The following is a 24,406-nucleotide window of genomic DNA, read 5'->3' as shown; positions in this document are numbered from 1 at the left end:
TGATGGGGCTCGGCGAATAGGGGCGCTGAACTCCTGTAGGCGGAGCGAGCAGCGCCCGGAAAACAGTGGCGCAACTCTGCTAACTAAAGGTTGCATATACAGTAACTCTATGCTGAGAGAGGAGGTAGAGGCGAAGGGGTGTGGTTGGCGCTACTTTTTTTTTTTTTTAGGAACTTGACCATGGACGTCATGTTAGCGCCGACTTACCTCAAGAAGCGATTCAAGGTAGCTCATTCGCTATCTTGACCCTGTCGAGGAAAACACTCGAGATTTCAAGTCGAGGTGCATTTCGAGTGAAGAGTGGTTTATGAAATGGCCCTCAAGGAGCGTTTGTGAATACGGGGGTGAAACCCTTTCAGCGAAACATTTCCTCATCGAAAATCACGTTCGACGATGCTGAAATAAAATGTTTTCATCGTTTGCCGCTGTCATTACGGCCGATTACGCAAAAAAAACTCCACGCAATCGAACGCCAGTTCACTTTTTACTACCAACGCACCTTGCCTCAGAGCCAAACCAGAATTCGCATGGGCAGTGATATCGACAGCTGTAAACAAAGAGATTGGGGAGCTCGCTCTGCTGCTTGAAAACTGATTGTGAAATTCATTTTTGAAGACTTTGTGCGTGCAGAGATTTCGGGAGCATGACAACTACGCCATGTATGCCGCTGACCTCACTCTACGCAGAAGTAGCCCTTAAAGTGGCGAAAATGACACCCGGTGACCGAGATGACTGGGCCGAGATATATTACTTGATGCGCAAGTTTAGGCTGGAACTTTCGTGCAAAGTGTGTGCACAGCTCCCAGTTGACGCAGTGTGTTCGCCGAAGTGTCTACATATGGTGTGCAAGCAGTGTGTGGGTGAGACGATGCAGCTGATCGAGCCCTGCGTCGACTGCAGCAACGACGCTTTCAGATACGGCGAGTACAAGGTGATGAACACTATGCTTCACCTCTACCGGATCACTTGCGGGCAGCTACTTCAGCACCGCTGTAGTCCAAGTTGGGGAACTCTGGACGATGAAACAAATGCCAGATTCATGAACTTAATTAGAGAAGGAGTCTGTCCAGTGTCCTGTGACTGCACGTTCGGTTTGAAAGAGGCTACGACAAGCACACCCTCGCCGTCATCCGCAGTGCCTTCAGTTGCGGATTCGTTCTCTCAGTCTTTACCGAGTCAAGCCTCACCATCCGTGGCTACCCAAGAACCGCGTGTTTTGCCTCTGGCGCCAGCAGCATCTGCGGCAACACAAAGTATTGAGTTCGATACGAAGCGTCAAGGTGTTCTTCCTGATGGAGACGCAAATGCATTAGCACACGACCTTGCCATGCTTTGCCGAATCAGAGGTATAGGTGCTGTATTGCGAAAGTTTGTTTATACTTGCGGTGCTTAGAACTGTTCGCCAGAATTCAACAGTTCCGTTCGTGCAACTGTGCAAGTTGCGTGAGAACTCGGCGGCGTAGACAAGGGGATTAGATAACAAAAATGACTTGAATAAGCAACAGCTACGGCATCAATACAGTCATGGTCTACGTGCGCGCCTAAGAACAAATAGAAAAATGCGTCACGACTAGCTCAACATGTAGCAAAAGAGTGCCATATTGCGTGCAGTCTCCAATACAATCCCTATTTTTTATTGCAATAGCAATTACATAGACACTCTGGGCTAGACTTCGCCGCCGGCGTCATGCGCCGTATATTAGTACGTATCTGTATATATGAAAACATAAGAAAATCTTGAAAAAAAAAAACTTCGGCGTGAAATTGAACGTGACACCGCCGCGTCGTCAATGTCATGCGTTAACCACTGAGCCACCGAAGAGCACCTGATTCAACATTCAAACCGCAAGCTATTTATATCTACCACTTACTATTGTTGGCCGGTGAAACGACAGGGGTGATTTGTTACGTTTGCCCATGCGTGGTCAACGAAATGAACGATATGAGATGCCGCAGGAGTAGATCTCGAACAAAATTCATAACAACAAGGGAATCGATCAACTATCACAAAGACAAGCACAGAAATACACACTTAAACTACCTAAAGTCCGAGTCGCTACTCTCCGATCTAAGTGGCTACACGATAGCTCACGGTTTGTTGAACCAGTGTCCCGAGGAGGCAACAGTCCACGCACGGCGATGACCCTTGTCCGTAGCGAGCTCAGGCACGCAGGTGTGCGGCACGTCTTGCGTGCAGTCGCAGCAGGAGACAAGGCCTCCGTCAGACCTCATGTTTGTAGACGGGTTTCAGCCGTCTCAGGTGGCGGTGGCGATTAGGAACCCGTCGTCCTTGTCCCGCACGCCGACGTAGCAGGAACCGCGCCCAGTGTCGGTAGCCCCCGACAGGTACCCCTGCTCCCGGACCTCGATCCCCATGCAACAAACAGGAGGAGCTCCACGAACAGTGCCTATTCCGGCGTGTCCCAGCTGGAGCCACCGTCGGCACCACCAGGCGAGCACCAGGCCCTCTGTACGCACGGCCACGAAATCTCCTTCAAGGAGAGCGCCCTGGTCCAGCGTGTCCTTCGGCTAAGTCTTGCTCGGCTCTCTGTGCGTTCCACAGGCGTCTCTCTTCTTTATCTTCTTTGGTCCTTGTGCCACCTGTTGCCACATGTCGCTGGCTCAGCTTCTTGTCACCGTCCTTCTCTTCCTCGGACGCCCGCACAAACATTTCCAATTTCACCAAAGTTCACACCCACACGCATTTACGCCACACAAAGTTCGTCTACGCATTACAATGGGTATGTCGGGGGGGGGGACTATCCTGTTTTTAGCATTATCAGCAAAATGGCGCATTGAGCACGCGGCGGCTTTCATCTCTCGCGCGTACTTTGGCCCGCGGAGAGGAGGGGAGTGGACGATCTCTCGCGTGTTATCTCCTGGTGGGGAGGATCGTACGTCTTGGCTGGCGTTGGGCTTGCACTGGAACGATTCTGTTGTAGTTACGGGGCGCACAAAGGTCACTGAAATCGTTGCACAGCTTTCGTTTGCAAAAAGGGCGCTCTTTTCAGACACAGCAAACTAACAACTGAGACGCTTATTCGCGTTCATCTGTACCTGTAAGTACGTTTTGTGCGTCATTTGTGCGTGAGAAATGCGGGGCATGTTTCGATCTGCTTGTCATTCTGCGCGTGACCTTCCAATTTGTTGCTATAGCGTTCATTGCTTCGCCTTTGCGGCAAAGCTTGGACTTTTTGTAAATTGCTCCATGGACTTTTGATATAAACCCACTCCATTTTTTCTTAAAGTCTCATAATATTGCAAGCACCATTCATTCATACCTTCCCAGAATCTTGGAGCGATGTGGTCCATCTGCCTGAGACGCTTCATCTTTGCCCTGTCTGCATGCCTTGATATTGTCACGATGTTTCTTCTGGCGCTCTATCTGACGCTGCATGACTTCCTCACTGCGTGAATCCCACTTTTCGAGTCTCTGCTGCAGCCGCTTCTCGTTCCGCTTCAGCGATTACTTCATCAAAACAGCGTTATCTTTGGCCTTGATCTCTTCTCTCTTGTGCAAAACCCGGTGTCATTTTATCTTCTCCTGAGCTCCGTTCGCATGGTCCGTTTCACACTAATTGATTGATTTGTGGGGTTTAACGTCCCAAAACCACCATGTGATTATGAGAGATGCCGTAGTGGAGGGCTCCGGAAATTTAGACCACCTGGGGTTCTTTAGCGTGCACCCAAATCTGAGTACACGGGCCTACAACATTTCCGCCTCCATCGGAAATGCAGCCACCACAGCCGGGATTTGATCCCGCGACCTGCGGGTCAGCAGCCGAGTACCTTAACCACTAGACCACCGTGGCGGAGCTTTCACACTACTCCAGCCCCCAATCTTTGCTTCAGTGTTTTGTTTCTTTGGTGCGCGTTAGCCGGGAAACTTAGTGAACCTCAGTTACACAAGGTTTGGTGCAAAAGACAAAACAGTACTTGAGTCGCTCAGTCGCGCGTTGACTTCGTCTTTGCGGCGTTCGTGCTAACCGCAGGGCCGCGACGAAGGGCGAGAGGCGTGCTCCGCACCAATGTGTTTAGCCAGGGCATGGCACACAGGGCACATGTCCTCCCTCCCCACGAATCTTGTTTTTCTGCCGCGGGATAAAAAAAAAACAAAATGACACTAGACCAGACTTCTGCCTACGCCCCCGCTCCACGTACACTGGTCCTGCTTGTCCTGTGGTGATGGTCCTGCCTAAAGCCCCTCCATTGTGTCTACTACCACTGGAAAACGCATCGAGGAGCTTCAGTCCTGCTAAGCACTCCAAGTCCCGTCTAGACGGGAGAGGGAAAGACGCACCTTCCATTCTAGTACGGTCCGTGCCCGCTAGGCTGTCAGTCCTTGCCCTGCTGTCGCACTTCGAAAACTCCATGTACGTCGCCGCGTGGGCTCAGAACCTCATTCCGCATCGATATGCGTCCAACTACTATCTCCTTCTAACTATGCAAGTTTTGTCACACGGCAAATTTAATGTAAATTATAGCGAATTTCGTTCGTTTGTAATTTCATTTGTGTGCTGTCACACGAAGAAAAAATATCATTGGACGATAACATTTGCTGTCAGATGAAGCACATTCGCACTCAATTCCAAACTGAATGGGTATTATTGACCCCAGGTACTTTTGAAGGAGATGGCTATTGACTTGTGTACACGCAACTTGTTATTCGTAAACAGCTAAGTATTTACTAACATGACTAATTAGTATAGTTGTGATTATAATAAAATAATGACAATATTTAGGTACAAAAGATTACACTTCATAAAGAGAGGACTGAAAGAATTCACGCCTGACGAGGTCCTCCCACCAATACAGATGTTGACGGGGACGATGTTTCATTACCTTCAAAAGATACATCATTCAAGACTACGTTTTTTTTCGCCTACATCACCTAATAAAATAGCACAATTATTTTTAAGTTACGCGACACCTGCTCAAGGCGGAAGTTGTCATATGACGAAATGGAAAGATATCCGTCAATAGAAATTTTCAAAAAATATTTTCTTCCTCAAAACAAAAAATTGTAGTGATAAAAATTGCCATGTAAAAAACTGTTTAATATCCTCCGATTTAGATATAAAAATGATTTTATTTGGACTACTACATGGCGCAAATTGCGTCTTAATGTGGAGGAAAAATGACGATTTTGTGAAATTTGTTTTTTTCGCATAAAATTAAGTAATTTAAGGAGTCTAAAATATTCCGCAAAATATAGCTTCTGTATATCAAATATTTTTTGTTCGGATATTCACACAAAGTGCAGTATTGCAACAGAAAAATCTACATATAAAATAATTTGTGCGAATTCTTCAGGGTGGATGCGGCATAAAAATTGTGCTATTACTACTGAGCTTCAAAAGTTTCACTAACTTATTTTCTAAACCAAATTTCGTGTAGAAAAAAGAAGCGGAACTTTGAAAATATTTTTTTTTCACAAACATCATCCAGATGACATTCTGGGAAGTTCAGAAGGCATCCACATGGCCAAACATTTTTTTCTCTCCGAAATATTCCAGCAATTCTCTGATGCACTGTATAGATTAGCACGTTTTTTTTTTCGAATACACTTGAGATGGTCGTCAAAATGGCTGGGACGTTTGGCGCGGACTCACTCCTAAGCATTTTTTACTGAAAAATTGCTCAACACGGAGTTTCGCTACAGCCAATGTTTCAACAAGCAGCCTTGTAGGGAACAATTACTTCGCTAGTAGAACTCACTCGTGTTCAAGCATTTCAATCTATTCAAATAATACACAAAGTTTTTGCTCCGATTACCTTAAAGTACCACACCCACACGATTGTAGGTCGACTCATTTTATTTAAATTCGAAATCCGAAGTTGGGGGGCAGGGGTCAACCACCACCTAAACTAGTATTGCCAGTTAATTTCGACAATGCAAAAGAGTAATCAGGGATGCTGTGGCATTTTTACGACATTATGTCTGCGTTCAAGCTCTGCCTATTACATATAGCGTGTTTTCTTGCGTATAACCCGCACCCGCTCGCGGATAATTTTTCAAATTTGTCCCTGCTTACAGTCTCGAAGCTAGCTTCTCTGCATAGCTGTAAAGCACCTCGTAAAACTATCTTTGCACAGAGGAACTCGTGTTCTTGTTGACTTAGGCTCCATGGTTCTTCTTGGTTTTTTTGCGTCCTTTTTTGGGGCTAAACGCCACAAAATATGGTGATGATTCCGCACGATTCTAATGCTAAATGTTCTCTTTTTCAACAAGCCGCCGTTTACCTTCAGGAGTGCTGCCGCCATGATGATGATTATGCTGTATGTGGTCTTCCCATTTGCATCAGTTGGGTTCTGCGTAGTGCCCCGACTAGAACCGGGCTTCTTCTATTCCAATCACTCGACCCACCGCTCACGGAATCGAATCCCGGCAGCATTTTCAATGGGGGCGAAATTGCCCGAGGCCTGTGTACTTAGATGCATGCTGAAGAACCCCGAATGGTTGAAATTTTCAGAGTCCTTCACTACGGCTTCTCTCCTAACCATATCGTGCTTTAGTGTCGGTAAACCACAGTAATCATTATAGACCCACGAAAATTCAACAACTGAAGGTACTGCCATTTCACTGAATATTACATGTACACATACTGCTATAAACAGATTGAGGTATTGCTGCAAATATATTACACAGAGAAGATACCTTTGCATACACCATTCAAATTTCAGGGATGAACACCTTTGGTGCCTGAAGTTTTTACATATTAAGCAATTAAAGCTTTTTGTATAGGCTATAGGGTCTATATAATTTCATTATTGACACCCTATAGTACACCAGATTTTCTAGAACTCTCTCATCATGTAAAAATGTTGGCTCCAGCTCAGGACATTCCTTGCAATTACATAAATTAGAGCTAACTGGCAGAGGATCATTTTAGGGGAAAAATGTTTGCATATACAAACAGAAGTGAATGGACAACAAAAATAATACATAATAAAACAACAAATAGCAATACTATGTACACTATATATAACTTGGTTGTAAGATTGCAAAAAAATTATTTAGAAAGACTCAGCCTTTCTTTCAAAAGATGTAAAAGGGCGTGAATCTAGTAATATAGGCATTCCAGAAATCGTATTCAGTAAGCAAGTCTTTATGAATAACGAAACTAAGGCAACGTATGGAAATGAGTTTTTCATGTTTGATATCTTTCCCAATGAAATCAGGCAGTTTAACAAACCCTGTTAGCAATGTGCCACTCATGGCACCGGTAGGAAGCATGGGATAAAAAAGTTGTTGAAGCTATTAGACAAAACTAAAGCAGTTGGTCCGGACGGCATCTCCCCTCGTGTGCTAATGCACTGTGGCGTTAGGTACTCCCTTCATCATTCTGTTATCTTTATGAATTACCTTCAGGTCAGTGACATGTCACACGATTTGAAGAAAGCACACGTTGCACCAATTCATAAGGGTGATTCGCGAAAAGATGTCCAAAATTTTACGCCTGTTTTCCTGGCATGTATTGTATGCAAGTTATTGGAGCACATCATTCATAAAGCTATCATGAATCATCTCGCGAGAATGAAATCCTAAAAAATAGCATGGTTTCCACAAGGGCTTGTCCTGCACTATAGAACTTGTAGAATTTTACCATGATTTAGGGTGTAAAATGGGTGCTGAGGGCTATACAGATTCTTATTTTTATGTTTTTTCGAAATCTCTTAGATTTGATTGCCCACTCGCTTTTTATTTACAAACTTCAGCAGTTAAATATAATATTGATGTTATAAAATAGATTGAAGATTTCTTGTCAGAGCACAGCCAGTGTGTTGGGGTTATTATTAAAAAATCTAGTTGCATGAACGTCACCTCCAGAAGCCTACAGGGCTCTGTATTGGGACCTATATTGTCTTTAATCTATATAACTGACATAAATTTCAGTATTACACCATCTCTACAATCATTTGCTGATGGTTGCATGGTTTACCAAATATACCTTAAAATCTGGATGCAACAGTACTTCATAGAGATTTGGGCAGAATACATATTGTGCTATCAGTGAAACATACTTAAAATGTAAAAGATTGCATTCATATGTGTTTCACTAAAAAATAAAAACCATTGATAAATAGCTGCTGTATTAATAAGGAGTTCATTGCCACCGTTGATGTATCTAAGTACTTAGGCATCGTGTTTTCTACAGATTTTTTGTGGATTATACATATCAGTGAGATGGTGCGTAAAGCTGAAAAGGTGTTGAAATTCCTTCAATAAAATCTGAGATGTCACAAGAGTGAATTAAAACGTAATGCATTTTCTACATGTGTAAGACTGATAAAGAGTATGAGTGTTTGATTTGGGATTCATCAGAAGCGAGTCTCGCATTCTCGATAGCATTTAAAATGAAGTAGCTAGGTATGTCCTGTGCAGGTACTGTAAAACAAATAGTGTCACTATAATGAAATGAAAATTTAATTAGGAATTGTCATCTTCACATAAACAAACATTAAGAATAAAATCGTTTATTCAGACATTTTACAACAAGGTTAGCAATACCAAGAAAACTTACCTCAAGACAACTTTTTGTCTTTCAAAAAGGGACAAGCACAAACTCTATAAATATTTGCCCCAGAACCTGCATGTTCACTAACTCCTTTTTTCCGAAGTGTATAGCGGAATGGAACCAGATGTCTGAAGAGCAAGTACATTGTGCAAATGAAGAAACATTTGTATCAGTGTTGTAAGCCCCCTGCTATAACGCCCAAAGGCAATGTGGGGTCATTCTTGAATAAAAATAAAAAAGAATAAAAAAAAGACACTCTATTATGGGTGATCCCTGGTCGCAGAAACGCTGAAACTTTAGGGGAATGCATGATTGCAAGTAGACTGCTCCAGTTTTAGGTTGTTACATACAGATGGCAGTATCAGGCGCTAGAGTTGCAAATTTGCGCTAATGAGTAGCAGACTAAGAATAGGCACTCAGTGAGCTGGAATCAAAAACTTGAGCTACTTAGTAGGCCGTCAGCATAGAAAAATATAATTGTGCTAACACTACTCAAGGAAGCTTATCCCAGCACGAGTCTGTGCTGCCTATTTCAGTCTGTTCTTCCCATTCCCACCATAGTGATTCTGTGTGCGCTGGTCAGGTGTCAGTAGTAAATGTCCTTTTCCTTCCTTTGTTTATTTAGTCATGTTGTTATGGGATTTAAAAGTATAGACATTCATGAAAGGTTGAGCAAAATGCAACAGAGCACAAGTGACAGCACCAAGGCTTTTGTTGTTTTTTCTCCTCAGCTGCCAAGCAGCAGTGGCAGTGCTTGAGCTCTTGTTATTACCATGTGTAGTTTTGCAGTAGATAACAACATGCAAACTAATGCAATTTTTTTTTTACTTGTGTCCACATCTGCACGCCGAACCTTTTTCAACAAGACACCCACCTAATATATTTCTCATTATCAATTTTCATCATCACTTAGTCTCTATCATTCTGTGCACCTCTTCTAAACTTGGCCTGAAGGTTCACTCATAGGTCAGCAAACTCGCTTACGAGTCCAATCAGGCTCAGATTAAGCAGCGAGTTTCTGGTTGAGTGAGTCCAGGTGAATAATATTCATGTGAACTTGCAAGCTCAACTTAGCCATAAGGGCAAGGTATATTTTTTGAGTGGGTCTGCATGAGCTCCTCATTTTTGGCCAACGTACAGACCTATCTATCCAACATAATTATTACTGTCAACCTTATGTAGCTGAAGTTTTAGACTTTTATTAATCAGAGGTGCAAGTTTGGACCTCCCCTACAGCCCCCCCCCTGTAAACTTTTTGATAGGAAGTTCTTGAAAAAATATTTCTATCACTAAAAATACATGGTCAGCTCCAATACTGCGGAACGTGAAAAAGTCTGTAGCACGTGCACCCAATAGTTCCAGTTCGTACGTTCCATTTACTAAAGTTATGACACGAATGTTTGAGGTAAGCATGTAGGGTTTCCTCGGTACAAGTAGAGATCTGTTAGTGTTATTCGCAAATTCAGTGTACAACACGCAGGCTACTTTTTTCAGCACTTTATCAACTTGCTGCTTGGGCTGGCAGTAGAGATACATGTCAACTGTGGCAAGTTTTCTCCCAAGGTTTTCCTTTTGTGAAGTAGCATCCTAGAAAGATAGTGAGTGGAAAAATCGTGAGCTCTACGAGGAAGTGACACCCTCTCTTGCGTGTGGCCACAGTTTGCCACACGTCTCCGAAACATTTTTAGCAATGTTAAGTAAATAATTGCATGGTTATTTCTAGGAATTGAACTATTTTAGACCATGCTTGTTCATTTAAACTCTGTTTTAAGCATTTCTAGTTTTTAAATGGCATGTACTGAGCACATTATTATGAGCATAATCAGGACACATGAAGTCTACAAATGCAGAACAAGCCAGGCCTCCAAAGAGCTCCAAACTTAAAATATTCTTACTAGATTGCAACCACTAATAACTTATACTTCAAGTTACAAAATGAAAGGATGCCAAGTAGAACTGTTATATACGAGATACTGGTGTTAAAAAGCACAGACATTATGGGCGAAAAAACTAATTACATGCTAGCAGGCTCATGAGAGAACTCGCTCAGACCTACATAGAAGCAGATAGAGCCATGAGTATTAGTGTGAGTGAGTTCCAGCGAGTAATATTTTGGCAAGTTTGAATCTGAGCAAGTTTGTTAAAAAATATCTTAGCGAGTCTAAATCCGAGTTAGTTCAGTAGAAAAATTTGGTGAGTCTGAGTCTGAGGGAGCCCAGATTTTCCAAAAAAGATTTTATCAGTGAGTGTAAGTGAGTTACACATTTTTTGACAAACTAAGATTAAGTTTTAAATGGCAGAGCATATATCAGCTTAGTGCAGGTAGGCGACTGGCAGCATGCTTCGAAATATAATTGACAGTGCTACATTGTGAGTGGTTTGAGCTGACTGTAAGGTGCTAACAGGTGTCTCTGTAAGCGCCGCTCCTTCGTCATCCCAGAAAGCAGGCATGCACTCCTGCTGTATTGTAAGCTGCAACAAAAGTTTAGAAATGTCGAAGAGCAGAAAACTGGCCGTGAAGTTCTACCCGTTTCCTATGCAAATAGTGCGAGAAGCGATGGAGTCAAGAGTGAACTATGGCAGTTTGTGGATACTTCCGTAGTCTTGTCACTTTGAAAATTTTTTTGTGGTGCACACTATTACCAACTAATAATGAGGAGAAACATGATGGCCAGACTCATATGAAAAGGTAGCGCGTTTGTAAGCTGAAGCTGGAGCAAATAGACAACTGCTCTACATTTCAAGATTGGGCTCTGGCTTTCTAGATGACCATTTGATATGGGAAAGCAGCAGAGCTTTCTAGCTTATACACTCCTGTTAAATTACAGTACCATGATCCCTGCAAGTGTTTTATTCAGCTAATAGCTGCAGACTTCTCATCACCACTCAGTGTGAACATATTTATGCTCCATGTTTGCGCTGAGCAGTTATATGTACAGATCTTGCAGGCAACACCTACCGATAAGTCAGTAGGCTAAGCCAGTTTCAATGCTAGGATCGAATTCATGAGTTCGATTATCAAATTCTGCAGCTGCATTTCTATGGGAGTGCAATGTAGTAACACTACATGTGCTTAGATTTAGGTGCAAGAATGGCAAACAGAGCATTCTGGGATTGCATATTTCAAGAACAAGCTGGTATAACACTCAATGTAAATCAAGTGGTGCTCGGTGTGTGTGCATCTTTTCTTCGTTGTTATCGTTGCACCTTACACTTCAGATAGATTTAGGTGCAGGTTAAAAAACCTCAGGTGCCAGGAATAAATCTAGAATCTCACACAATGGCATGCCTCTTAATATCATAGTTTTGACACGTAAATTGCATCCTTCCATGTGCCCGAGTCGCGGCGGCTATGAAAATGAGCTGAAAAAAAATACCAAGGCAGCAATAAAGTTTTCGATGGTTTCGCAAAATTAGATGCGGTTATCGGAGGTAAATCTTGGCGTAATTATAAACATGCTCGACCTTAGTGGATATTGTGTAAAATGACAAAGACCAATTGGGCAAAACAACGAAAATGGCATTCGTTTCAGTGAACACGCTGCGTGATTAGGCTAGGACTTTATCCTAAATATAAACATAAGCTGCAGGAAACATGAACACGCATGGTCGAAGTGGGCATAAAATACTTTTTTTGCATGTGTGTGTGCGCATCATCATGCTTTCAAAGGAGCTGTAAAAAATCGAAGGTGGCATTGAACCTATAATACAATGTTTTTAGTATCCGATGAAAACCTAGGTAAAAGTGAAACTCTTATGAAACCTTACACTGCACACTGAAAGGGTGCCAGCGACTCAACAAGAGAGGCGTCACTTTAGGCTCTTCACACTGACCACCTAATAAATTTAAAGCCGCACACGAAACTTGGTATCCAAACAATTGAAATCTGAATGCTATATACAAATTCACCAAAAATCATGGTGGTGATTTTCCGACAGCTTCGAGAAGACACGACTACCACAGCAAATGCGCATTTTACTGGTAAAATACATATAAAATTTGCACCATCACCTCGCTTTTGATGTCATAGTAATTTGACTATTCATCATCGCCACACACCATAGCGCTCCCGCAATGACATAGTGTTCGATGACTTAATTGCTTGGTCTCGCAAAGGATGTGGATGAATCGCTATCGTTTCTGGTGATAATCACATTATAAAAATGTTTTCGAAACCTTTCTAAAGAATTGCAGCAAGTCACAGGTGACGCTGCGCATGCAGGACTATCAGACAACAGCGCGTGCAGAGCGCATGAACGTGCTGAGAGAGCACAGGCAGTAGGCAGGCTCAGAGTGAGGAGCGATCAGTTTTTGCTAGAAAGGCGGCGAAAAGCGCGTGTCGCAGTGACCTATGGTCGAGGTTGGGAGGCCTATGGTCAAAGATAGCTCAAAAACATGAGCTGTAGCACCATTCCTAACAATTGGTTTAGACTGCGCATATGCTACTTGTCTGTGCCCAGGTTCACCAGTGCTACTACCTAATCATGTCATTAGCCCGGTGCACAAAGACCACATCCATACTGGTCTAGTACAGAACACTCCATCTTGCAAACTCTACACTGCTTTGGCACTGCCGTGACTCGTGCCAAGCCGGTGGAAAATTTGCTGCAGTGGTTGTGTATGGTCAGGGTAGTATGGCATTTCTTTTTATTATTACTACTATAGCACCTGTCTAATTAATACGTGAGACGGGGGGTTGAGGCATTCAATTTATGTGGCTAGTTTTGCTCACATGTCTATATTGTTGGCTCTGGTTTGCTCTTGAAAATATTAGCGTCTTTCTTAGCTCTTCCTTTTTACATAGATGTTTTTATTGTGATAGCAATTATATGGATGCACTACGCTAGATTTTGCTGCCGGCATCGGCGTCACCATCACTGACCATGTATGTATACGTATATATTGTGATGAAGAGGAAGTATATCAGCACAAGGACAGCAGCATCATGCGTGCCGCAGAGGCACAAGCTAGTGGACTGGGCTCGAAGCTGTGCGCGATCGGCCAACAGCTCCAGTGCAATAAATCACCTTTATATTTGGTGGAGCCGTGCTGGGTACCGTTTCTCTCTGCCATCCTGAAACTCCGTTCACAAAAACTACCATCTGCCGTGCCAGACGCGGACCAGCAGATGCTTTCTTCGCCACCTCTCACCTGCACTGGAAGTGTTCTCTTGCGAGAGCCTCCAATCTTCAGCGAAATTGATGAAAACGACGTTGAAGCCTGGCTGTCGACTTATGAAGTGGTGAGCGCTCTGAATAAGTGGGACGATGCGGAGAAGTTAACACGAGTATCGTTCCATCTCACGGGTGTGGCAAGTCTGTGGTTCCGAAACCATGAGGGCGACACCCCAACGTGGTCACCCTTCAAGACAGCAATCACGGCAGTATTTGACCAACCCACCGTCGGAAAACTCCGCGCCGAACAGCATTTGCACTTGCATGCACAGGACACAGGTGAGATGTTCACCAGTTACATTGAAGACGTCGATCCTGCAAACGCGTCTATGCTGATGTGACGGAACCGACAAAATAGAGCACATAATGAGAGGGATCAATGACAATGCTTTTCACACGTTGCTGGTGAAGAACCCGATCACAATCGATGACGTTATTAGCGTGTTCCAGAGCTACGACAAATTGCGCAAGCAGCAAGCTCTGACAAGGCGAGTTCCACCACCCAATGCGACGCCACTTACGAGCCTCACCATCAACACCGAACGTGTGCTGCTTTTGACAAAAATTAAGACCTTCATCCGCGAAGAAGTTAGAAGGCAGCTCTTACTGATGCCCTCCACTCAAGAGCCTACCTTAACTCTGCCATCCTTCATTCGTGATGTCATCCAAGGAAAGGTTGCCAAGGTGCTCCCGGCTGCCCGGGAGCAAGATCTTGTGGCTGCCCCACTTACATGTGCTGTGGTAGCTTCCATGCCCGCCCGCAGTGGGGGAGTGCCGCCTATATAGTGTTCTGTGAGCTGTACTCCTCCTTCTATTTTCTGGTACAACACTGCCCCCGTAAATCCATGACGAATGCTTGACAATCACCCCATATGCTTCGCCTGTAGGTACCCTGGACACATTGCCAGGCGCAGACGCTGCCAGATTCAGACCTTCGATGACACCCGACGAGTGCCTTACTTCTCACGTGATTCCGACACGCCTTAAAATCCTTCCGCCGCACCAGAACCTCGCTGCCATGCTCATCATCGCCCTCGATTCGAACATTCCAGCTGGCCATCCTCTCCTCGCAGATTCGTCGACGGCCACCTACCGACGAGGGAAACTAGGCGATGCAGTTCCCAAGGCAAGAACTGCGCAATTTTTAGTTTGCCCAAGTCCTCGGTCTTCTCCTAGCAATGTCATTGACATCTTAGTCGAAAATGTCACAACAGTCGCTCTTGTCGATACTGGTGCCACTGTATCTGTAATCCATGCCAAATTTCATCGCTCCCGTCATAAGGTCACGACGCCTCTTTTTGGATTGTCACTGCGAAAAGCAAGTGCACCGCCCCTTCAACCAACCGCAGTCTGTACAGCATGTGTGATTATTCAAGACATTGTGTACACGATGAAAGTTATCGTGCTTTCATCATGCTCCCACTACATCATCTTAGCATGGGACTTTCTCTCGCACCAAAGGTTGCATTAGATAAGCTGAAGCATACAATAACAAGCCTGACGGGATTCATTAGAAGAATCTCCAGAGGTAATAACAGCATGACTGAGCACAACACGCTGAGGCTCGTGCAAGCACTTGTTCTGAGTCGGCTTACTTATGCTCTCCCTTACCAGACAACCTGGAAAACAAAGCAGGAGCAAGCCCACATATTATTTCGACTTGTAACTAAAGTATCCCTTGGACTACCTACCAGAACAAGCACACAACACCTGCTGGAACTGGTAGTGCATAATACCTTCAAGGAGCTGGCAGCTTCCACACTCATCTCCCAGCGAGAACGACTCTGCAGCACACCACAGGGGAAATTTCTTTTCCAAGGACTCAGATCCTATCTTACTGTAATATTGTTCTGAAGCCACCAACCTACTCTCACAAAATCTCAGACAGCGCATCATGACACAGCCCATCCTTTGCAATATGCATCCGTACCACCATATAGGACATCAAAAAGCTCGAGTACAGAGGCTGCAGCGACTGAAGAATCGTCCTGACGCTTATTATACAGACGTCAGTCCCTACCCTAAGCAGCAAGGGCAATCTCACGCTTTTGCTCTCGCTGTAGTCAACCGGGTAAACTTGTCAACTCCGCCTTCATATGTACCTCATCCTCCGCGTCAGCCGAGGCAACTGCCATTGCTCTCGCCATTCGTATGGCAGACAAACAGGGTATCTCTGCTTACATTGTCTCAGACTCTCAGACAGCTTGTCGCATGTACCTCAAGGGCATATTACCTACAAAGGTCATCAAGTTGTTGGGAAACGAACTCCTCTTTGACCATGGGTTAGTCTGGTGCCAGGCCCATACGGGCCAGGATGGCAATGAACTTGTTCATTGCCAAGCTCGAGTACTCAGTGGCCGAGCCCCACTACCACCCACTGCTGAAGAGGATACAGATGAAGGAGTGACATGGCGTGGAATCTTAGAGAAACAAAGATTAGATCGCCGCATCAGGGCACCTCCCCATAAGGACCTCAATAGACATCAAGCTTGGGACTTGCGCCGCCTGCAGACTAATACATTCCCAAATCTGCATACGCTTCACAGGATGTACCTGGCAAGATATCCCAACGCATGTCCGTGGTGCGGAGATACTCCTACACTAACATATTGTTACACGCAAGAAGTACACGAAAAGGTTGAAAAACAGGCGAGCCTGGATGGTTCGCGTTTACTTCCACAAGGGGTCTCGAGACAGCACACCCAACGTCGTCTTCCTTCTTCACCTTTTGTCTGAATGTTCATTCGCGCTGTATGCGCCGTGCATTGCAACCGCTCGTGACATTTCCCCGTTGGCAGACGAAGCCCGCCGGGCGAGTCACTCAGTGGTTCGTGCATTGCATAGCTTCATGCGAGCGACGTGCGCCACTTCTGTTTTAGCCGAGCGCCGTCCAGTGCTTGTGAGCCGTGCTATGCGGTAGTTGACCTCACTGAGGCGTTCGAGGATAACGTAGGGCCCGACATAGTGAGCGAGAAATTTCTGGTACAGGCCACGTTTCCGTAAAGGCGTCCAGAGCCACACCTGATCTCCAGGATTGAAGTGAACATGTCGGTGACGGTCGTCATAGCGGATCTTTGACCGGTCTTGCGAGGTGACGGTGCGTAGCCGAGCGAGGCGTCGCGCTTCTTCTGCTCTACAGAGAATCTCGTTGATCGGCTCACTGTGATGAGCAGAGTAGGGAAGCATAGTGTCAAGATTATAGCGTGGTGGACGAGCATAAAGGAGAAAGAAAGGTGAGTAACCAGTGGTCTCATGTCTTGCGGTGTTGAAAGCATAGGTGATGAAAGGCAAAATTGTGTCCCAGTTTTTGTGCGCGGAGTCGATGTACATGGACAGCATGTTGGCAAGCGTTCGGTTCGTGCGTTCCACTAGACCATTAGTCTGTGGATGGTATGGAGTGGAATGGCGGAAGCTTGATGAGCACAGACGAAGGGTCTCTTCGACAACATCCGCGGTAAATTGCCGCCCACGGTCGCTGATTACGATGCGAGGAGGTCCGTGTCTGAGGATAACTTGAAACAGCAAGAAGATGGAAACGTCTTTTGCTGTGGCCGACGGCAGTGCTGCCGTCTCACAATAACGGGTTAAGTGGTCTACGCAAACGATGACCCAACGATTGCCGTCTGTGGATCGCGGAAAAGGGCCCAGAAGATCTATACCAACTTGCTCAAAGGGGGTGCTAGGAGGCGAAACAGGCTGAAGGCGACCAGACGGCGCGTCAGTTGGTCGCTTGTAACGCTGACATTGGGTGCAGCTGGCGACGTACCGTTCGGTATCATTGCGCATCCGGGGCCAATAAAAGCGTTCCTGAGCACGGTAGAGTGTTCTTGTGCATCCAAGATGTCCGGAAGTTGGTTCGTCGTGCATGGCAGATAATACGTGACTGCGAAGGCTCTTGGGGACAACCAAAAGGTAGCGCGCACCGGTAGCCGAGAAGTTCGTCTTATATAGGGCGCCGTCACGTAAGCGAAAACGATTGTCTGCAGCGGACTCCCGCGCGGCCGCGAATAGCGGCTGTAAGCTGTCGTCTTTCCTCTGCTCTGATATGAAGGTATCCATATCCGGAAATCCCGTGGACACAAAAGCGATGTATTCATCAAAGTTGTCCGCGTCACATTCAGTCGTTGGGAGTGGCAGGCGAGAGAGACAATCAGCATCAGCGTGTCGCCGGCCGCTCTTGTAGGAAACAACGAAATCATACTCCTGCAGACGGAGCGCCCAGCGTGCTAGTCGACCAGAGGGATCCCGAAGATTCACAAGCCAGCATAGAGAGTGATGATCCGTGACGACAGTAAAGGGGCGCCCGTAGAGATACGATCGAAACCGTTGCACAGCGAAGACGACCGCCAGACACTCTTGTTCGGTGACAGTGTAGTTGCGCTCGGGGCGACTCAATGAGCGGCTAGCGTACGATATCACATGCTCGCTGTCGCCGACACGCTGAACTAGTACGGCGCCAATGCCAACACCACTAGCATCGGTATGAACTTCTGTCGGTGATGACGGATTGAAGTGGCGAAGAATAGGCTGGGACGTCAACAGTAGCTTTAGCTGCCGAAACGATGAGTCGCATTCCGAGCTCCACTCGAAAGGAACACCTTTTTGGAGAAGGCATGTGAGCGGATGAGCTATGTCAGCAAATTTGGGAATGAAACGGCGAAAGTAGGAGCATAACCCTAAAAAACTTCGTAGCTGCTTCACAGAGCGAGGTGCCTCGAATGCCTCCACAGCTGTTGTCTTTTGTGGATCTGGTCGTATACCTTCTTTGTCGATCAGGTGTCCCAGCACAAGTGTCTGTCGTTCACCAAAATGGCACTTTTTAGAATTAAGCACAAGGCCGGCCTTCCTCAAGCAGTTCAGTACCAAGTCCAGGCGCTCGTTATGCTCACGAAATGTTCGGCCGAAGATCACAACGTCGTCTAGGTAGCACATACAAACTTCCCACTTCAAACCGCGAAGTATAGTGTCCATGAACCTTTCAAACGTTGCGGGGGCGTTACAAAGCCCGAAAGGCATCACGTTGAATTCAAATAGTCCATCGGGCGTTACAAAAGCGGTCTTCTCTCTGTCATCCGGGTGCATAGGGATTTGCCAGTAACCTGATCGTAAATCCACAGAAGAGAAGTAAGAAGCCGCAAAGAGGCAATCGATGGCGTCGTCAATTCGTGGGAGTGGGTATACGTCTTTCCTAGTAACGGCATTTAGGCGACGGTAATCGACACAGAATCGCCACGTGCCGTCTTTCTTCTTCACCAGTATCACTGGAGCTGCCCAAGGGCTAGACGATTCCCGAATTACTCCTTTACCCATCATTTCTTCGACTTGAGCGCTGATGATCTTTCGCTCCGCAGAGGACACACGATATGGTTTTTGACGAATCGGTTCAGCGGATCCTGTGTTGATGCGATGGCGAGTACGGGATGCAGGAATCGATGTGGGGCCGTCGTGCTGTGCAAAGTCGAATATTGAAGAGTGTTTCGAGAGCAGGGCCATCAAAACACGACGTTCATGGTCACTGAGCGATGTAGCTACCATTCCGAGCATGTGTTCGTTTGCGGTGTGCGAGACACTGGTTTGTGCTGTATCCGGTAGTTCTGTAAGCACTGCCATAGGTATAAATGACTCTCCCTGAAACGTAGCAAGTTTTAGGCCTTGAGACAGCACTACGGCTTCAGTGGAGCAATTTAGCGTCCATAGCCCTGCGCATCCATCGGTAACTGAAACCATACAATACGGAACCAACACATTTTTCTTAAGACAGTTTCTATGGACCGGTTCCACCGCAACATCGAACGAAGTACTAACAGAAGACGAACAAACAACAGGAACGCGCATCGCGGATAAAGCGGGCACAACAGTGTCTTCAGAAACACAAAACACACTCTCTTGCTGGGATGATTCTTCTAAGAGCGCAGAGGACACACTTCCGCAAATACTGAGTTCTCCTGTTCGGCAGTCAACATTGGCGCCACACAATTTCAAAAAGTCAATGCCGAGAATTACATCGTGTGTGGAACGCGGAAGCACGGTAAACTCAGTGTTAAAGGTTTGACCACCCAAGGAGACATCCACGTTACACACACCAACCGGGTATAATGAGTCCCCACTCACTCCACGAAAGCTTGTGCTGTGGTCCCAATGAAACATAACCTTGCGTCCCAGCAGATTTTTGAACACCACACTCATGACAGAAACAGTTGCTCCCGTGTCGACTAAAGCCATGGTAGAAACGCCATCAATAAGTACATTAACCTTATTCTTCAGCATGAAGATAGGTGGAGGTATCCGAGTCGGCAGCAAAGATTTTCCAGCGACCTCACCTCCATCGGCCGCGCTGGCTAGTTTCCCGGCGGTGGTGACGCGAAGCGGCGTCGAGGAGATGATGACGTCACACGCCGTCTGGGAGATGGAGATCGAGACGCTCGGAAAGCTGGTGGTGGTGTCAGAGTACGTTCGGAGGCAGGAGAGCGGTAACGGTTTCGATACCTTTCTTGTTCTCCAGAATAGCTGTCCAGAGGGAAGTGACGGCTTCCTTCTTCTCGGAAGTAGCCTTCAAAAGTGGTGTTTCCTGGCCTATTAGTGTCCATTGCACGACCACCGTGTTGCATAAACGATCCCGACTGTCCATTGCTGAATGCCCGACGTCGGTTACAATACCTAGCTATGTGGCCAGGCGTGCCACAGTTGTAACACACGGGCAGAGGGCGAACTTCCGGACGCTGATTGAAATATTCCACAGCGGCCACAGGCTGAGAGTAACTCATCCCCTCCCCTCGGATGTCGTAGGCAGTGCTGGGTCTTCGTGGGCGAACGTCGCGTGGATGCTGATCAAAACGCCGATCAATCGAGTCGTAATGGCGTTGTTCGGTCTGGCCATAATGCGGGTCGTGTCGGTAGCTGTTACAATCCGCAGCATTCACCGAATGCTGCCAAGTAGCCGGAGGAGATGCGCAGACGGCGTCTCGGAAAGCGACGGAGGCGCAACGCGGCACCGCATAACGCGTTTGTTCTTCGTGCCGCAGGAGCTCCTCACGGACAATCTGCCGAATGGTAGCTGAGAGGTCTGTCTGCGGACTCGCGTCAACGCTGGCCACAGTCGTGACATTGGCTAGCCGTCCAAACTTCGGCGTGATTCGGCGAGTTTTCAGCGCCTCGAATGTGCGGCAGTGCCGAATCACGTCTGATACGGTGTTCAGGTTGTCTTTTCCAATGAGGAAGTTATAGACGTCTTCCGCAATACCTTTTAAAAGGTGTCCCACTTTATCTTCCTCGGGCATTCGAGAGTCGATGGTCTTACACAGCTTGAGAACTTCTTCAATATATGTCGTGCAAGTCTCGCCGATCACCTGAGCTCTCTGAGCTAAAGCTGTTTCCGCTCGTTTCTTCTTAGTGTCCGAGTCGCTAAAGCACTTCTTCATTTCTTCAATAAGACTGCTCCATGTAGTAAGCGTGTCGGCGTGGTTTTCATACCAAACCAGGGCCGTGTCCGTCAAATAAAAAACGACATGCCTGAGCTGGCTGGCCGGGTTCCAGTTGTTGCATTGGCTTACCCTTTCGTAATGGGTCAGCCATTCATCGAAGTCTTCCCCTGGCTTTGCTGAGAACGGCCGTGGCTCTCGGTAATGCTGATACAGCGGTGGTCTTGCCGAGGCATTGCTGAGGGGGTCATTTTGCTCCAGAGACATGTCGGGGCGCGATGGCGAAAGTCCGGCAAGGCGACGGCTTCTACGAAGTTCTGGTGCTGACGGCTCCGTCGTAGGTCGTGGGAGGTACCCAGCACAGCTCCACCAAATGTTACACGCAAGAAGTACACGAAAAGGTTGAAAAACAGGCGAGCCTGGATGGTTCGCGTTTACTTCCACAAGGGGTCTCGAGACAGCACACCCAACGTCGTCTTCCTTCTTCACCTTTTGTCTGAATGTTCATTCGCGCTGTATGCGCCGTGCATTGCAACCGCTCGTGACAATATATTACCTACCGCTGTCCAGAGTGACCTGTCACAGTCGACATAGGACATACGCACCCAATGCATACGTGGTCTTGGGAGGGGCGACTTGCTGAACGGACCCTGGGAAGCCAACTAGCGAACCTTGGTCAGGTCTGCCGAGCCGCTATAGCCAGTGGAGCCTTAGAAGAAGGGCCCCACCCGCGATGAACCACTTTTTTTATTAAATGTTGTTTCTCTCTCTCGGGCCACAACGCCATAATTGACTGTGCTCGAGCAGAGGTTGAATTCTCCTCCCTTACCGACTTCACCTCCATCAACAGTCAATCTGCTGCTAAGCTTGTCTTGAAGAAAGAAATCCATATGCAACCATGCTCCTCGGTATTCGTACAGGTGTCATGCACTGCCATAGCTGACGGAACGGTCTTCTTACTGCCGTCTCATAAGTTTGTTACACGAAGAGCCCTTCCATTGCCTTATGCTGCTCTTGACTTGGCAGGAAGTTTTGACACAATGCCCATTCACCATCTTTTTTCGACATCGCTGCGATTGCTTCATTGCGAGTTCCTTGGTAATGTCGAGGTGATCGACTCTGCACAAATCATCTCCATCCCCAATGAGGCATCTTCAACAGCCGTGTGTGAACTGGGTGTCCTCTCCATGCCTGATTTAGCGTCTACAGATGTATTCAGCCCGTTCACTGCCGAAGATTTGACGCCTTCACGGTGATCGCAGCTCCTTACTGTGCTTCAGCACTTCTGTCCTTCTTTGGATGTTGCACAAGCATCACTAGGCTGTGCGTGCACAGTTTAACACCAAATTGACACTGGTTCTTACTCACTGCTGCGGCAAAGGCTATATCGCGTGTCTTTTACGGAACGTCGGGTTATTGCAGAGAGTGTCGACGACATGCTCCGCTGAAGGGTCATCCGACCTTCGCAGAGCCCATGGGCTTCTGCAGTGGTACTTGTCACAAAAAAGATGGGTCCACCCGGTTCTGCGTCGATTTTCGGAGATTGAACAAGATCACGCTAAAGGATGTTTACCCACTGCCTCGCATCAACATTGCTCTTGACTGCTTACAGGGTGCTGAATTCTTTTCCTTATTAGACTTGCAGTCGGGCTACTGGCAGTTGGGGCTATGGCCGCAGGCGATTGCGCCAAAACCGCTTTTTTCACACCTGACGGCTTGTATGAATTCACCATCATGCATTTCGGACTGTGCGATGCGCCTGCTATGTTAGAAAGAATGATGAATAATGTTCTGCGAGGTCTTAAATGAAACATCTGCCTATGTTACTTTGGTGATGTCGTGGTGTTCACCCCTGATTTTCCAACACACTTGCGCCGACTTCAGCATGTGTTTACATGCTTAACGAATGCTGGGTAATTATTAAATCTCAAGAAATGCCGATTCGCTGTATATCAGCTGTATGTGCCACTCTTGGACACGTTGTGTCCAAGAGTGGCATTCTCCCGGATCCTGATAAACTTCGCGCCGTCACTGAGATTTCTAAACCCACTACCATGAAAGAATTTTGCAGTTTCATTGGCCTGTGTTCTTATTTCAGCCGATTTGTTCGAAACTTTGTGTCGATTAGATCACCTCTGACGCAACTTCTTGGTGGCACTCACAATATGTCGACATGGTCTCCAGCTTGTGATAAGACTTTCACAACATTGTGACATCTTCTTACGACGCCACTGAGTCTTTGCCACTTTGACCCCCAAGCTCCCACTGAGGTCCACACCGACGCAAGTGGCATAAGCCTGAGTGCAGTGCTCGCACCGCGTCAACCTGGCGAGACAGAATATGCCGTGGCATATGCGAGTCGCACAATCATCAAGGCTGAAAGCAACTACAGCATGACAGAAAAGGAGTGTTTGGCCATTTTGTGGGTGCTTTGCAAGTTTTGCCCTTATTTATATGGCTGTTCTTTTGATGTCGTTACCGACCACCATGCACTGTGTTGGGTTTCGAAGTTGAAAGACCTATCTCGCCACTTTGCCTGTTGGGCCTTGAAGATCCAGGAGTACGACATACGCGTGGTTTATCGTTCAGGGTGCAAACATTCTGACGCTGACACGCTTTTCCGCTCACTTCTCGCCCTAAAACCAACCGATGACCCTGCGTGTGAGCCCACGTTGTCTTCTCTTGCCTTTCATAATATTGCTGCGGAACAACGCAATGACGCCTGGATGGTGTTTCTCCTCAACCTTATCTAAGGTACCTCTAAAGTCCCACCAACCCAAACACTCCGGCGCCAGGTTGCCCATTTTGCGATTCATGACAACCTGCTCTACTGTCGCAGCTACGCTCCAGAGGGGCACCTATCATACCACGAGCTTTGAGGTCAGAGATCTGCTCCTTCTTCCATACTGACCCACAGTGTGGCCATGCAGGAGCTTTCAAGACGTATGAAAGAATTCAGCACCAATACTACTGTCGTGGTATCTATACCTTCGTTCACAACATTGTCCACTCATGCCGTGAATGCCAGTGCCGCAAGTCTCCCCCGCACATCTCAGCAGGAGAACTACAGCCGTTGCCATGCTCATCCCGACCCTTCGATCCTGCCGATATTGATATTTATAGGCCCCTTCTCATGACTCCTGCTGGAAACTGGTTGATAATAGTGGCAGTCGACCACTTAACTCACTATGCCAAGGCTGTTGCTCTCAAGACTGCTACAGCACAAAAAGTTGCCACTTTCGTACTGCACCGCTTGATGCTGCGTCACGGAGGTTCTCGAGAATCGCTCAGCAA

The 24,406-nt window shown here is 46.6% G+C and overlaps 1 protein-coding gene across 4 annotated transcripts in view; it reads right to left on the bottom strand.

Annotated features, from left to right (window-relative positions):
* The window catches only part of LOC142776506 (uncharacterized), a 243,424-nt gene that overhangs the window by 110,881 nt on the left and 108,137 nt on the right, over positions 1–24,406 (bottom strand). For 2 of the 4 annotated variants that reach the window (XR_012887589.1, XM_075880300.1), the window contains one exon: positions 10,002–10,106. The exons of the other annotated variants lie outside the window; for them this stretch is intronic. Coding sequence is in view for 1 of the 2 variants with exons in the window: in XM_075880300.1 (XP_075736415.1) it covers positions 10,010–10,106 (97 nt within the window). In the remaining variant the exon portion in view is untranslated. Of the gene's footprint in view, positions 1–10,001; positions 10,107–24,406 lie in introns of those variants that run through there. 4 annotated transcript variants of the gene reach the window in all.

Source organism: Rhipicephalus microplus, chromosome X (assembly GCF_043290135.1).
Source record: "Rhipicephalus microplus isolate Deutch F79 chromosome X, USDA_Rmic, whole genome shotgun sequence".
NCBI classification, from domain to species: domain Eukaryota; kingdom Metazoa; phylum Arthropoda; class Arachnida; order Ixodida; family Ixodidae; genus Rhipicephalus; species Rhipicephalus microplus.
Note: the sequence above shows the minus strand (reverse complement) of the source record. Positions and strands in the feature narration are given on the sequence as shown.